The sequence below is a fragment of the Malaclemys terrapin genome, chromosome 3 (assembly GCF_027887155.1).
Source record: "Malaclemys terrapin pileata isolate rMalTer1 chromosome 3, rMalTer1.hap1, whole genome shotgun sequence".
Classification (NCBI taxonomy): domain Eukaryota; kingdom Metazoa; phylum Chordata; order Testudines; family Emydidae; genus Malaclemys; species Malaclemys terrapin.
In genome coordinates this window covers 26,324,972-26,341,850 of record NC_071507.1, presented here as the reverse complement: position 1 = coordinate 26,341,850, position 16,879 = coordinate 26,324,972, and the positions used below count along the sequence as shown (strand labels likewise).

Below are 16,879 nucleotides of genomic sequence, written 5' to 3'. Positions count from 1 at the left end.
GATGAGCTCCGCTTTGAATTTAAAAAATGCTAACTAATAATGGTAGTTATTCTGAAAAATCACATCCTTCCTGTCTCACGTTGGTCATCCAAATTAGTGGATACTTTGAACTTACTCTCTGTGCCTCAGCTCCCTACAGTAAAATGGGATAATGCCACCTCCTCATCTCACAGAGGTGTTGTGAACATAAATTAATGAATGTTTGTGAAGCATTCAGATACTATTGAGACGAGCACCATAGAAAGGCACATGAGGAAATTAATAATTCTGTGTTCAGAGCTAAGTAAATGAGGCCTAGGGTCACACACTGAACAAAACAAAATATTGGATAGCTGCTTATTAAGTGAGTAATGTCCATCCTGTGCCCTAACTGAGGCAGGGGTCCTGTGGAAAAAATAGTGTATCATCGTGTAATTAAAGACTGTATCATAATGTCACTAGGGGCCAAATTAAGGTTCTACACATTGGGGAAGCACTGACTGAAAAAGATTTGGGGTCAGTGGTGGATATGCAGCTGAACATGACCTCCCAATGTAATGCTGTGGCCAAAAAAGCTAACCCTGGGATGCATAAACAGGGAAATCTCAGGTAGGAGTAGGGAGGTTATTTTACCGTAGTAGTTGGACTGGTGTGACCGCTGCAGGAATACTGAGTCCAGTTCTGGTGCCCACAATTCAAGAAGGATGTTGATAAATTGGAGAGGGTTCAGAGAAGAGCCACAAATACGATTAAAGGATTAGAAAACATGTCTTATAAGTGATAGATGCAAAGAGATCAATCTATTTAATTTAACAAAGAGACGGTAAGGGGTGATTTGATCATCAGGGGACAAATATTTAATAATGGGCTGTTCAGTCTAGCAGAGAAAGGTATGACACAATCCAATGGCTGGAAGTTAAAGCTAGACAAATTTAGACTGGAAATAAGATGTAAATTTTTGACAGTGAGAGTAAATAACCATTGGAACAATTTACCAATAGTCATGGTGGTGTCTCCATCACTGACAATGTTTGAATCAGGATTGGACATTTTTCTAACAAATATATTATAGGAATTATTTTGGGTAAATTCAATGGTCTGTGTAATACAGGAGGTCAGACTAGATGATCACAATGGTCCCTTCCAGCCTTGAAAGCTATGAATCTATGAACATCAATTCTGGCAATTCCTAACTTTTGAGAGCTTGAGTTTACAACCTTAATAATGGTCTTTCAATATAGTTTTTTGTGTGTAATTGTCTAGGTTTTTAAAAAGCAAACTGAAGGAACAGAAATTCCATCATGTGGCATCATATGGGTCACATGGGTCATCAGCAGGATTGGAACCTTTAGATCCACTGTACTGACCTCTGAACTAGTGGAGTAACTGATAGCAACAGTAGGTTACTGTCCTCTATGTCAATCAGCACTAGAGGGTGATTAAACACACATCTTGCCTGTGGGTTTCACAGGTGTTTGCTAACAGCAGAGGAATGGTGAGACTCAGTAATCTTAGGTTCTATTCGAGGGGAGTGTGCTCTAGTGGGCACAAACTCTTCTGCCCATTCCTCTCCAGCTTTACCCGCTCTGTCCTATCCTTTCCAACATGTCTCTGTACCAGTTGTCTCTTTTCCACTCTTAAGGCTTCTCATCTCAGTCCCATTCTTTTCACCTACCCAGTCTCCTCTTCCGGGCTTAGTCTCCTAGCCCCCTCATACTCCCAGACTCCTTGCCAAACCCAGTTCCCCACTCCTGGCTCCTTGTCCACTTTGTCTGTCCCATTCCTCCCTGCCCACCCCCCAACACTGGCTCCCTGTCTCCCTCCCTGGGATCCTCATTCAATTTTAGTCCTCCCCTCTTACTCCTCACCCGGCTGTTTGCCCCAGTCTCCTCACTATGTGGCTCCTTGTCCCAGTCTTTTTGCCTGTTCAGACCTAGTTCCCCCATCATCACCCTCCAGCTCCACCTTTAGCTCTAGCTGCTAAAACTGAAAAAGTCTCTATTGAGCATGTGTGAACAGTGATTTTTCAAAGACTTATAGCTTGGCCAAATATTGGCAGATTTTCAGATACATGGTAAAGGGCACATCCCTGAAACAAATGCCAGATTTCAAATCCTTGCTCCAAATCATGGTTGGTAAAGATATTTAAAGAAAAAGTTGCCAGAATTACTTTATTATAAGTAAAAGAGTGCATTTTCCACAAGCCTCATTAGTGGAAACAACTGAACAGTTCTGGCTGAGATTAGAGATAGGCTAGAATTTTCAAAAGTGCCTAGTCCCATTTACAGAAGTGACTTATCATCTTACTTTTCACTTCTGAAAATGGAACTTAGGCTCCTAAATTACTTTGGCACTTTTGAAAATGTTATCTATAATATTTTATGTTTCATTGTTAGTGTAATGGGCTGGCTTGCCCCATGCACTGGACAGCCTGGGGCTAAACCAAACTGATTACAAAATGAGCCCCACCTGAGGGGAATCAGGCAATTCCCCATATCAAGCAGAAAGTGGCTGCAGTAAAGAAGGAGAACTGGGCTTAAGTGGTGATAAAGCTTGGCTGGGGAAGGAGATGGTGGAAGAGCCAGAGGAAGAAGGAAAGCTCTCTAGGCAGGGAGGTCTGGGAGAGACCCTGACTAAAGCAGGGAGGAAACAGAGAGACCCAGAGGGGAACTGAAAAGGCTGGATAGGAAGCAGCCCAGACAGAACTGCAGCACAGGTAAAGGAGCAGACCTAGTTATTCAATACAGCTGAGTTACTACAGATAATTCTTTCCTGGGTGTCTGGCTGGTGAGTCTTGCCCACATGCTCAGAGTTTAGCTGATCACCATATTTGGGGTTGGGAAGGAATTTTCCTCCAGGGCAGATTGGCAGAAGCCCTAGGGGTTTTTCACCTTCTTCTGCAGCAGGGGGCACGGGTCACTTGCTGGAAGATTCTCTGCACCTTGAAGTCTTTAAACCACAAGTTGAGGACTTCAATAGCTCAGACATAGGTCAGGGGTTTGTACAGGAGTTGGTGGGTGAGATTTTGTGCAGGAGGTCAGACTAGAAGATCATAATGGTCCCTTCTAACCTTAAAGTGTATGAGTACATGGCCTTAAGTCAAAACCCAGAGGGTGGAACTGGGTTCACCTATGAACCCTTCGCAAGGATTATTGAGCCCAGGATGGGGGGGGGGGGGGGGGCTACAGAGTATGCCCTGAAGATAGGCAGATGATTAGCCCCAGACATTTTGGGACTTTTCGTTTGGACAGTTGTGACTCTGAAAGGGGTGGACTTAAGATGGTGACCCAGCCGAAGGGCCAAGTTACTGGAAGAGAAGCCACCACAGTGCCGGAGCAACCATTGGCAGGACAGTGCTAGAGTAGTGAGAGAATTGCTATGCCATGCCTGGCTAGGAGGGGGGCCCTAATAGTGAGTGGACTTATTTACAGGTTGCATCCTTTAAAAGTTTTTGAAGATGGTGTTTGAAACCAGATTAAAAGAGTGTGTGAACAGTACAGTGTGCTAGTAACAGGCAAAATGTCTAGAGGTTGTGTTTGTATAGGCATCCAAAATTTCAGATGGTTATCTAAACCTCTGTGTGGTAACATTTCCAGATCAGACATTCTTATGAAGTTTTCAGCACCCCTGGGTTGCAATTGGGTCAGAATTAGTGTGGAAATAACTTTTGTTGAAAGAGATTTTGGTACCTCCACTGCCAGCTAAAACCAAGAAATGAAGAGATGTACAAAAAATAATAATTTAAAGCTATATTTCAGCCTCATTGTGGATTTAATTGATGTCACAACCTCTGAGTGGCTTCAAACAGCTCTAGCAGTTCCACAATGTGTCAGCATCTCTAACTGATTTATATGTATAATATTTTGTATCTCTGGTATATATATTAAGACTGTAATTCCATCTCAGGATTCTGGTGACATTTGCAAATCACTTAAGTAGCGTGCTTATTGTGAATGTCGCCAGAATTCTTGATGGAATTATTTCATTATTATGTACAGGTTTGAGTACATGTATTAATTTGGAAAAAGAAATTTAGAGAATTGGTATTAAAAATCCTGTTCACAAAGTAGTATGTGATACATGAAACTTCTTGAATAGCAATGACCTTTTTCTGATATTCCATTAATATCATATACCACAAGTGGGGATCCTCTTCCTCTCTTTAGGGCAGGGATCATGACTTCTTCTATATCTTGTACATTGTTGAGCACACTGACATATAACTAATATTTTTCATTATTATTATTTAAGGAATTGGTCAGTGTGTATTTATATTCAATACACTTGAGATGTATAATTAAGTCTAACTTCTTCTTTAGGTTTACAAAGAAGATCTACCTCAGCTGAAACAACAAAGTAAAGAGAAAAACCATTCAGTGCCCTTCCTTAAAAGAGAGAGAGCTCCTGGGGACAGCTTAAAACTGCAGTTTGTACATGGGTATTGTAACTACTAAGTAAAGGTTCTTGGACTTCTCTTTTGTAAGCCACAAGTTTCATTGAATAGCACAGTGCTTAAATAAATACTCTTAAACACATCTTGATTAATTTGAGGTAAAGTATTTGATGTAACATTTTCCACTGCTTACCCACAGGTAAATTACTGTGCTTACTAGTATTGTGGTAAAAATGGGAATATTACCTATACATTTCTCTCTCTTTCAATTGTGATTGTTAGGAAGGAGGATATAAAGATGTACCAATGTACCTAAGTAATGACCAAGCATTACTTTTTTTTTTTTTTTTTTTTTTTTTTAAGATCACCTTTTCAACTCACAGTTGATTTTCCCTGGTATTTCCTGGAGCTGTCATTAGGTCCATAGGCTATGGTTGTTGTAATTAGTAGAAATGTGTGATACATTTGCAGCACAGAAGCATGCAAAACTTTCCTTGCCATAATTTTGTATGAACTTGAGCTAATTTATGATGTCTCATCTAGACCATAGGAACTCTGTTTTTTAGAATCATAGAATATCAGGGTTGGATGGGACCTCAGGAGGTAATCTAGTCCAACCTCCTGCTCAAAGCAGAACCAATCATGATTTTCTCATAACTTTGATGCAAAATCAGGTGAACCCTGACAGTTTTGGATGAGTTTTTGGTTCAGTTAATCCCCAAAATCAAAATGAAACTTGAGAGGTAACTCTTTGAATGCAGAAAAAAATGTATACTTAACTAGTGCAAAGAAAACCATGGAGTTTTACACAGCTCTAGTTGTTAACAATTATGAATGTAATATAAGACATTTAAATGGTTGTAGTCAGCCTGTATATTATCATATTTTGGGTCTAGCTCAGGTAAGTCATTTGCAGTTAGATTGTCTTCCCCCAAAGTACATGGATATTTTTGGTGGCATATTCAACTTCCTTTGCTTTATATTTATTTCAGTTACCGAGGCTACGACTGTCGAAATAATTTGTTCTACACACAAACTGGAGAGGTAGTTTACCATATCGCTGCTGTTGCCATTGTATACAGTAGGCAACAACACACCCAAAGACTATATCTTGGTCATGATGATGACATCCTCAGCCTAACCATCCATCCAATGAAAGATTATGTTGCTACTGGACAGGTGTGTATCTAGGAGTGTTGGTCATGACAAAACAAATTAAGGGATTCTCTATCACAAACTATATTTGAGAAATGCAAAACAGTTTGTGTACCTTTGTCATAAAGGGAGGCATTTTCCTGCTTTGAAAATCACAGATTAAATGTTTTGCCACCCATGTCATTGCCTAACTGCTAGGGAAAGCAGTAGTGGAAACAATGATTGTGACACTGTTACAGTATTCCTAAAAAACAGAAATTAGAGTCTCCTATTGTGGCATTTGGAAAGTATTCACTGAACCTTTGTTCCTCATCTAGAAAATAATACATTTTTCCCTACCTCCCATGAGTCTTCTTATGTTTAGTTAGGTTTTTATTATTTTACTATATTTGCATAACAGTAGCACCTAAAGGTCCCAAGTAGGCACCATACTGACAAAATAAGACTGTCCTGACGCAAAAAGCTTTAATTCTTAATGCTAAGATACAACAGGATGGCAAGACATGTAGACAGGGGCCAGGGAGGATGAGCTAATGATAGTAACAGAATATTTGTGTAAAGATTAGCAATGTTCACAATCTTTAGGTATAATAAGATGAAGAAGAGCAGTAACATTAGATTCCTGATTGTTAGGGCTGCAGATTTGTCATAGCATTTTTTTAAACAAAAATCAGGAAGCAGTTATGGCAGATATAGTAAAAGTCATGGGTTACCAAATTTACCTTGACTTCTGCCTGCCTTTTGATTTAAAAAAAAAAAAAAAATCTCCTCCTCCTTACCCTGTGGAGGAGACATGGACCATCCACAGCAGCCCCTTCAACCTCAGGACTGCAACCCTAATCCTGACTTGGTATGGAAGGGAGGGCTCCCCCACGAGGTGGAGGATGCTCTGAAAAATGAGAGCCTGCCCACACTCATCCTGCAGCAGCAGGTCCTGTGGGCCTGAGCCTGGCACCCTGCTCTGGGCATTGTGACTTGGCATGTTTGCTCTGATTTGCCCAGTACCCCCTCCCCCCCCCCCCCCACACACACATTATGACAGAGGTTGAGTGGGCCAAACCTGAGTAGCACTGCAACCTGGTGTACTAGGTCATAATGCCCAGAGCAGGGAGCTGGGCCCAGCCCTGTAGGGTCAGTGCTGCTGCTGCTGTGAGTGAGTGACTGACAGAAAAAGTCATGGGCAAATGGGAAAATCACACTAAAGGGGACTTTTTTTTTTTTTTCCACCCACCATGACAAACCTGTAGCCCTACTTTTTCCCTATCCATTCTCAGCAGGCAGGGATTTGTACTCATGGCAGGGGTGAGTGAGGGATTTGAAGGAAGATTAAATAGAACTATATGAATTATAAAAGTGAGTTTTACCTATGCATAAAGAGTGGTGATGGGGGGGCGGGGGAGGAAGCTCAAAGGTGTTTAGGGAGAAGCTGACTGGTGGGCAGTAAAGACTGGGAATGTTGGAGAACCAAAAGCAGGGATCATCATCATGATATAAATTACTAGGTCAACTATGTAGTGTGGGACCAAATCATGAAAAGGCTTATAGATAGAGACAAGAAGCATATGTTGGATGTGCAGATAAGTGAAAGCATTTGGAGAAACTCAAAGAGAAGACTGATGTGCTCAGAACCAGGAAGATAACCCTAGAAGCAGCATTTTGAATGGACGTGAGGAGAACAAAGGTGCAGCAGTTAAGGCCAGGGAGGAGGAAGTTGCTGCAGTTAAGGTGCAAAATAAGGGCCTAGATGAGAATTTGATGGTGGAGAGAGAGAAAAGGTCAAATTTCAGAAACATTCTTAACCACAAATTTAGACTCAGCCTAGATGAAGGAGGGCTGAATTAGAGATGGTGCCCAGAGGGGAAAAGAGAGAGAGAGGAGAGGCTTTGGGACAATTTATAAGACCTCTGATTTGGGAATGTTGCATTTAAATTGATGGCTGCACATCCACAAAGAGATGTCAGAAGGACAGGCTGAGATTTAAGTTTGTGCAGATGAAGGCAAGTCTGGAGTGGATATGAAGTCAACGTTTTGTTTATGGATAAGATCATCCTGAGACAGAGTCCACAGGAAGAAGAGTGTAAAGGTTGGAGCTTTCTTGAATCCCCAACATTAGTTACAGAGCATATGAGGAGGACCCACCAAACAAAACACGGAAGAAATGATTAAAGAGGTAGGAAGAGAACTAGGGCAGAATAGTTTCAAAAGCTGAGGGAAGGTGAAATTTTAAAAGACCATGGCCAGCAGCATCAAAGTTAGCCAGTAGGAAGCCATGTTGTTTGGATGCAAAGTGCTCAATAGACCCTTTGTTAAGTGTGGCGTGTAAAGCTGGAAGTCAGACTGAAGAGGATCTAGGCTGGAATGGGAGGAAAGGAACTTCACACAGTGGTTCTAGAAGGTGCATTCAAGGAATTTGGAAATCATAGAATATCAGGGTTGGAAGGGCGCTCAGGAGGTCATCTAGTCCAACCCCCTGCTCAAAGCAGGACCCATCCCCAGACAGATTTTTGCCCCAGATCCCTAAATGGCCCCCTTAAGGATTGAACTCACAACCCTGGGTTTAAGCAGGCCAATGCTCAGACCACTGAGCTATTCCTCCCCCACAGGCGAAGAGAGATTGGGTGATAATTTGAAAGGAAGCTACCATGAGTGAGGCGGTTTTTGTTTGTTTTTTACGATGGGGGAGACCAAAGCATGTGCATACAGGGAGGGGAAGAAAGAAATAGAGTAAGGGGTGAGGGAGGTCAGGAGACTGGAAGGAGCTGGAGGAGGAGGGAAGCAGGAGAGTATACAGTGGAAAAGGAGAGATGAGAAGGAGGAGGTTATACCAGATTGTTTTCAATATTTCCTTTGAAGACTGGGCAGAGATTGGGGGAAGGGACAGAAAGGGGGAGGTTAAGTAAAGATTCAAAGGTGGTTAAAAAAATACAGCTGGGGTTGTGGGTGTGGGATTGAGTGAAGGTGGAGAAGTAGAGCTGTGTGGCTGAAAGGATGGCAAAACAGAAAAATTAATTAGTGGAAGAATGTGTATGGTTGTGGGATATCCACAATAGGAGAAGGCAAGGAAGAGGGCACTGAGAATGAAAGAGAAGTTCTCAATGTTGATGGATAGGAAATCACAGAAGGATGGGGTTTTGGGGCAAGGCTGAGGGGGCAGGTAGGTGGTAGTAAGGGAGATGTAGTGGTGACCAGGAATGTGGAAGTCCGAGATGGAGAAATTGGAGAGAGAGCAGTTCTTGGTGAAGATAAGTTCTAATGAGTGCAAAGGTTAATGCTTCTAAAGTGTTCTGAAGATGCAAAATTGCTAAATATTGTTGTTGTTATAGTAGTTTATGAACAGCTATTAAGATTAGCATTCTAATTTAGATTGCAGCAAAGAGTCCTGTGGCACCTTATAGACTAACAGACATATTGGAGCATGAGCTTTCGTGTGTGAATATTCCTGCATATTCACCCACGAAAGCTCATGCTCCAATATGTCTGTTAGTCTATAAGGTGCCACAGGACTCTTTGCTGCTTTTACAGATCCAGACTAACATGGCTACCCCTCTGATACTTAATTTAGGTTGGAAGAGATGCTGCTATCCATGTGTGGGAAACACAGACACTAAAATGTTTATCATTGCTGAAAGGCCAGCACCAAAGAGGAGTATGTGCATTGGATTTTTCAGGTAAGCAACAACCCACGCACATCAGAATAAATTATTAAAATTAGTCATTTAGTCTAAAAATAAATTTTCTCTTTTAGATAAAATGACATTTTTATAATTAAGATCAATTTCACATAGGTTGTTTAATAAAAGCAGGATTGTGTATGGAAACCAAATACACAGACTTTTTTTTTTTACCCTGAAAATGGATTATTATTCTTCAAGTGCTGCTCTCTATGTGGATTCTAAATGCAGATGCACATGCGCACCATGCACCGGAGCCAGAACTGTTCGTAGTAGTTTCCGTTGACTCACATGTGCGTCGTGCATTGATCACATGACACTCTGAGGCATTACGAGGCTGTGTGGGTCGACGCCACTCCAGAGTCGGAACCCTTTGTTCCTCTGTGCTCTTACCCAGCTAAGAGTACTACATTTGCCTTTCATTGTACGTAGTTTTTTCTAGTTAGATAGTTGTCCATTTGTTCGTAGGAGTTAGTTAGGTTCTCCCTTGAGCTTTTTTTCCCCTATTGGGGACTTATCCTCCTCCCCTGCCCGGGGACTAGTCTATGCCCCACTGGCCAGGGACAGCGGGTTTGTATAATATTTGGTGGTGCCCAGAATGGGTCCAAATTCTGCCCTCCCCCCACACCTGCCTAAGGCTCTGAGAGGGAGTTTGGGTGCAGGAGAGGGTTTGGGGTGCAGGCTCTGGGAGGAAGTTTGAGTGCGGGAGGGGTGCGGTCTCTGGGATGGAGTTTGGTGCTGGGTGCCAGCTCCTGGCTGGGTCAAGGGGTTAGGGTGCAGGAGGGGGTGCAGGAGGGAGCTTGGGGTGCTTAAAAATAAAACAATTTTTAAAATAAACAAGGTATATTACACATCAGTTATAAAAAAGTGCATTCTACCAAGCCTATTTATAAACCAGAGCAGCAGAGGTGAAGTGGGGATGTCCCGTCTAGATGTCCCCTCTAGAGTTATGTCTCAGTTTAAGGGCCTGATTGTTGTGGATTACAGTTTCAATCACACATTATCCTCCGTTCCATCCTCACACTAACAGCAGGAACCCCAGTGACTTCCAGAGGATGAATGAGGTTTGCAGGATATGGGATTAAGCTGGGAGTAAAGAAAGGAGTTTCCTTATTCTTAATCTTGATGTAGCATAGAAATGTACATAACACTGTGCCCAACAGCTTAGACAAGGTCCTGCCCCAAGGAATTTCAGTATACCATTAAATACAACTTGTAGTGGAAACTGAAACAGTTAAAAAAAGAATGCCTACCCACACCCTCAGGCTACCAGGGATTGAATGAAAGGTAAATGGGTTTCAAGGAGGTCGCAGCAGGCAGGGGGACACCACCCACTGTGACTCCCATTCCCACTCCTATTCAGATCATAGAATATCAGGGTTGGAAGGGACCTCAGGAGGTCATCTAGTCCAACCCTGCTCAAAGCAGGACCAATTTCCAACTAAATCATCCTAGCCAGGGCTTTTTCAAGCCGGGCCTTAAAAACCTCCAAGGACGGAGACTCCACCACCTCCCTAGGTAACGCATTCCAGGGCTTCACCACCCTCCTAGTGAAATAGTGTTTCCTAATATCCAACCTAGACCTCCCCCACTGCTCCTTGTTCTGTCATCTGCCACCACTGAGAACAGCCGAGCTCCATCCTCTTTGGAACCCCCCTTCAGGTAGTTGAAGGCTGCTATCAAATCCCCCCTCATTCTTCTCTTCTGGAGACTAAACAATCCCAGTTCCCTCAGCCTCTCCTCGTAAGTCATGTGCACCAGACCCCTAATCATTTTTGTTGCCCTCCTCTGGACTCTTTCCAATTTTTCCACATCCTTCTTGTAGTGTGGGGCCCAAAACTGGACACAGTATTCCAGATGAGGCCTCACCAATGTCAAATAAAGGGGAAAGATCACGTTCCTCGATCTACTGGCAATGCCCCTACTTATACAGCCCAAAATGCCGTTAGCCTTCTTGGCAACAAGAGCACACTGTTGACTCATATCCAGCTTCTCGTCCACTGTGACCCCTAGGTCCTTTTCTGCAGAACTGCTACCTAGCCATTCAGTCCCTAGTCTGTAGCAGTGCATGGGATTCTTCCATCCTAAGTGCAGGACTCTGCACTTGTCCTTGTTGAACCTCATCAGTTTTTTTTGGCCCAATCCTCTAATTTGTCTAGGTCCCTCTGTATCCGATCCCTACCCTCTAGTGTATCTACCACGCCTCCTAGTTTAGTGTCATCTGCAAACTTGCTGAGAGTGCAGTCCACACCATCCTCCAGATCATTAATAAAGATATTAAACAAAACCAGCCCCAAGACCGACCCTTGGGGCACTCCGCTTGAAACCGGCTGCCAACTAGACATGGAGCCATTGATCACTACCCGTTGAGCCCGACGATCTAGCCAGTTTTCTATCCACCTTACAGTCCATTCATCCAGCCCATACTTCTTTAACTTGCTGGCAAGAATACTGTGCGGGGGGGAGGGAAGGAGGCACAGGGGGGAGCTGATCTCAGTCACACTCATTTATCTCTGATGCACCCACCTGCCTGACTCTGGGGAGGCAGCAGCCCAGCACCCCCCTCTCTCTCTCCCGGACCACGTGAGTGAAGCTTCTGAGCCATGGGAGCAGGGAGGACAGGACCGTCAGCTGCTGATGGGTGGGGGGTACAATTTAAAGGTTCTCCTCCAACAGCTCCAGTGTCGTCATACCCCCCCCCCCAGGCAGCCCAGCCCTCCCCCTTGCTCTCAGTTTCCCTATGGGAAAGAAGCTGTTCCTTCCTTCCTCCCCTACCTAACCTCTCCCTGCAGAGCTGAAGCAGCAGATCTTCCTCTCTACTGCTCCCAATCTCCCAGGTATTTGGTGCACATACTGTTTGTTTACTTCTCCCGTTGGGGTCCCAGGCTGCCTCCAGCAAGCGGGGGAAGAAGGGAGAGAGTTCAGCAGGCAAACCCTGGCAGAAACTGGGGAGGAGGGGTAATGTGACCCAGTGAATGCCCCCACCCTCCATGTGTCACCTCTCTGCAGGGATGGGATGGGATGGATAGGATGGGAGCAGGCAGGCTGCAGCCTGGTTAGCGTGGGAGCTAAATGTGCAGACCTAAATGTGCACTCCAGTCCTGCCGGCAGTGTCCAGGGAAAGAGCAAGCCCTTTTCTGGACAAGTGTGGCTCTTACTGGGGACGGGGAAGAAAAGGGGGGTGGACCAGGATCTGTTCTACACTAACACACAACCAGATAGCAGGGCTGCTCCAAGCATCCAGTCAGCCGGAACACAGAGACAAGCTGCACACACACTCCTCCTTCAACACCCGCATCAACTGCAGCAAAAAAAACGGCAGCAGCCAGAACAGCAAAGCAAAAAAAAAAAAATAACCCGCGGCATGGCCAGAGCCAAGGTGCCCTGCAGATGTGCCCCAGCTAGCGGGGGAGAGGGAGGGAGCGGAGGGAGAGAGAGAAGAGGGGTGGCCAGGGCTTCAGTGGGGCACTGCCACGTGGTCCCTCCTGCCGTGCCCCCTGCCGGGAGGGCTCTGCACCGCTCCGGTCAGCTGGGAGGGAAGGACGCGGGCTGCCCTGCCGGGCTTGCTGCAGGGCGCTCCCGTCCTCCACGCCGTTGCCCCCTACAGGGCGGCCAGAGCAGAACAACAACAACAACAAAAAAGCGGCCGTACCGCCTAGGATTGGGGGGAATGCCACCTCCTACAAGGTGCCGCCCCAAGCACCAACTTGCTCGGCTGGTGCCTGGAGCTGGCCCTGAGTGGGACATATCAAATGCGCCCCCATCAGCATGTCACCCTGGGCAACTGCCCTTATCGCCCTGGTCAAAGGCTGGCCCTGGCAGCTGCCTCAGCCCGCCCCCCGGTGCTGCTCCCTTGTAGCCGTCAGCAGCCAGCAAGGGAGCACAGCGTGGAGCTGCAGGGGGTAGCCACCCGCTACCTAGGGCAGGCAGGGACGCTTAGGGGAGGAGACGCTTGATGGAGGAGGCGTGCTGGGGTGGCAGGTAGGGCTGGGAGATAGACCCGCCCCTGAACATTGGTGGAGCCAGGCCCCCAGGGCCCTGAATTTGCTGCAGCCCGGGCACAATGGGCCCATACAACTCACCGTCCCTGGCACCAGCGGCACCGCCACACCCACCGAAGCCCCACCGCGTGCACAAGAAGCATGGACACAAGGGCAGCTCCCCGATTGGGACCACCTCAAAATGCAGCATTGCCTCCCCAAGCCATAATTGGTCGGGCGAGAAGTCGTGCATTACTGTGGAAGTTCGGCTCCTGCTCTAGCTCCAAAGAGAGCGCTCACGGAGCACTACTCCAAACACCACCGTCTCAGTCTTCCAATCCAGACCAGGGCCCCCTACTTCATTCCCGGCACTGTCAACTCCACTGGGACTCTTGGGCAATGAACCTCTTGTGATCCACCCTTCTCCACTCTTCCTAGTTGACCGTCCTCCCGGATCATGCCTAACACTGTCGGTTCCATTGGTACCAACGGCTCCTCCTCTTCCGGACCCTTCAGAATCCAACTGGTCTTCTGACCCAGACATGGCCCTTTCCCTGGCCAGCTCATGCAGCCTGGAACCAATACACCAGTCCTACCCTCCAGGATATGATCCTGCGGTCAACCCATGGTTCTGTTACCTTCAGGCACCGCCAATGCATGGAGATCCCGACTCCTAGCCTTACTGGCTCTCGTGGGACCCCTACCACCATTTCAGTATGCATTGCCTGTACGGCCTGTCTCCTGTCCATACTGCCACCTTCCAGGAGGAACCCCTGGGTGCTTCCACTCCGTCAGCACTGCTGCCTTCGGCCGCACCATCGGAACCAGCAGTCCTTACAGACACTTTGTAGTCACTAGACGATGCCCTTATTCCACCTTCCCTCTCACCACTGGATGACCATGCACAATTGATGGCTGCTGCACTCAATCTCCCAGTAGAGGATGTTCAAGACTCCCATGACCAATTCCTGGGCATCCTTCAACCTCCCAGACTCTTGTACCACCGTACTAATACATGGCATCACCTTACAGACAGTCCAAGCTTTATGGCACGTGCCAGTGTCCTGCACCCCCACACCAAATCAGGTGGAATGCCAATACTTTGTCCCCTCTAAGGGCACTGACTTCCTTTTTACCCACCCACCACCTAACTCTCTGGTTGTCCATGCTGCCACCGAATGCACCCGTCAGCAACACTTCAAGTCTACTCCTCCAGACTGCACTGCTATAAAACTGAACTTGCGAGGCTGCAAAGTTTATTCCTCTGTGGGGTTACAGTTCCACATTGCCAGTTACCAAGCTATTCTTGCTAAATATGACTCCCAGTCCTTACTCTACACTAGTGGACTTTCAAGACTTCCGTTCACCGGACAAAGAGCAAGATTTCCAATGCCTGATAGACAAGGGCAAACTGGTAGCCAGTTACTCTTTGGGCCACTGTTGATGCCATGGACACTGCATCTCGCTCCTTGGTATCCGACATAGTACTCCACCATGACTCTTGGCTCCAGTCTAGCAGCTTCCCCAAAGAGGTGCAGACAACCCTCAAGGACCTCCTCTTTGACAATCACAAATTATTCAGTGATAAAACGGACGAGTCCCTTCACTCCCTTAAATACTCCCAAGCTACCCTCTATTCCCTGGGCATCTATACTCCAGCCCCCACCTGTTGACAACAACGCTTGTCCTTCCGTCCTCACCCCTGTGCCTCTTACCAGCCATACCAATGACCACTTGACCAACCTTGCCACCACCCTCACTCCCAATGGCCTTGACTTTTTTTTCCGCTGCCTCCGCTACCTCCACCTCTCACCGGCCATCTAAGCAACCTTTTTGACTCTTCCCTCAAGATCTGCGAACCCTCCTTAGTCTTTCCAGCCACACTGCAAGTCATCTTCAGGGGTCATCTTGCCCTCTTTGCCTGCAACTGGGGCAGGATCACCACTGATCGATGGGTGCTGGACATGATCCACCAGGGCTTTCATTATCAAATTCCTTTCCTTCCCTCCTTGCCACCTGCCTGGTGGCCATCCTCCAGACCCTTCCAAAGATGGTCTCCACGAAGATGCCACCACCCTCCTCCATAGGGTGCCATAGAACCTGTCCCATAATGCTACCATGGCCATAGCTTCTATTCCCCCTATTTCCTCTTTCCAAAGAAAGGAGGTGGTCTTCGCCCCATCCTGGACCTCTGCTCCCTGAACAAGTTTATTTGCAAGTTTCATTTTAGTAAGGTCACCTTCCCTCTCATTATCCCCTCCTTCCCCAGGGAGGTTGGTTCACGGCTCTTGGTATGAAAGATGCATAGTTTCACATAGACATCCACCCCACTCATCGCTAATTCCTCCATTTCACAATGGGCAGTGCCCATTATCAATTCCGCATCCTCCCCTTCGGAATCGCTTCTGTCCCTGTGTCTTCACAAAGGTCTTCGCAGTCGTGGCAGCCCACATGTGCTGACTGGGCCATTCCCTTTTTCCTTACCTGGACAACTGGCTTCTTGTGGTGCCTTCTTGGTCCCATCTCCTCGCCACTATACGGACTCTCTGCACCATCCTCAGCAGCTTCAGTATCGGCATCAATGCGGACAAGTCAATCCTCATCTCTACCCGCATGCTCACTTTCATAGGGGCACGCCTGGACTCTGTCTCGGCCCACACTTTTCTTCCAAAGGACTGCTTTGCCACCCTTACTTCCCTTATTATGACACTCTGGCACCGTCTGCAGACATACATCTGTCAGTGCTTCCCTCCTGAGTCATATGGTGGCCTGCACTGCTGTTACACTGTATGCGCACCTTCATATACATTGCCTTCATCTCTGGCTCCGTACTGTCTATAACCCACAGTTGGAATGACTAAACAAACCACCAATCCTCCCTCCTCCTGTTTTGACTTCCCTCTCTTGGTGGCGCAACCCATCCACAGTTCTAGTGGGCATCCTGTTTACATCTCTGACGCCCACCACCACTCTCACCACGGACGTTTCGCTGGTAGGCTGGGGCACCCTCTAGATGACTGCATGGCACAGGGCCTTTGGTCAGAGATGCAGAGAAGCACATCAACGTCCTGGAGCTATGGGCAGTCACCTTGCCTGTGAATCCTTTCTGTCCTTCCTCCGCTCCTACAATGTCCAAATACTGTCAAACAATATGATGGATGTCATATACATCAAAAAACAGGGCGGTGCTAGGTCTCCTTCTCTCTGTCCGGAAGCTGCCCATCTTTGGTGTTTCCAACACAAGATCGTCCTACATGCAGTGCACCTCCCGGGCACCAGAAACACTCTGGCAGATAGACTCATCCACTCCTTCCATGCCAACTATGAGTGGGAACTCCACAACCCCCCTTCTCCAGTCCATCTTTTGTTGGTGGAGCACGTCGCATTGGGACTTCTTCACGATGTCCACAAACCACAAACTTCCCCTCTTCTGCTCCTGAGGGAGCCTGGGCCCGGGCTCAGAGTGTGATGTCCTTTTCATTTCCTGGACTTCAGATCTCCTCTACACTTTCCAACCCATTCCTCTTCTCCCCCAGGTCCTACGCAAAGTGTGCAGGGACTGCACAATAGTTATCCTCGTGGCTCCCTCCTGGCCTCGCCAACACTGTTATACCAATCTTCTCCAACCCTTTGCTTGCCCCCCATTCCCTTTCCCACCCTCCCAGATCTCCTGATGTGGGACCGCAGACAACTGCAGCAGC

At 46.7% G+C, this 16,879-nt stretch overlaps 1 protein-coding gene across 2 annotated transcripts in view; it reads left to right on the top strand.

The window, feature by feature from the left end:
* EML6 (EMAP like 6) overlaps window positions 1-16,879 on the top strand; it is a 360,064-nt gene that overhangs the window by 225,910 nt on the left and 117,275 nt on the right. For both annotated transcript variants that reach the window (XM_054023674.1, XM_054023673.1), the window contains exons 14-16: window positions 4,299-4,417; window positions 5,365-5,551; window positions 9,090-9,195. In XM_054023674.1, coding sequence (XP_053879649.1) covers window positions 4,299-4,417; window positions 5,365-5,551; window positions 9,090-9,195 — 412 coding nt within the window. The remainder of the gene's footprint in view (window positions 1-4,298; window positions 4,418-5,364; window positions 5,552-9,089; window positions 9,196-16,879) is intronic.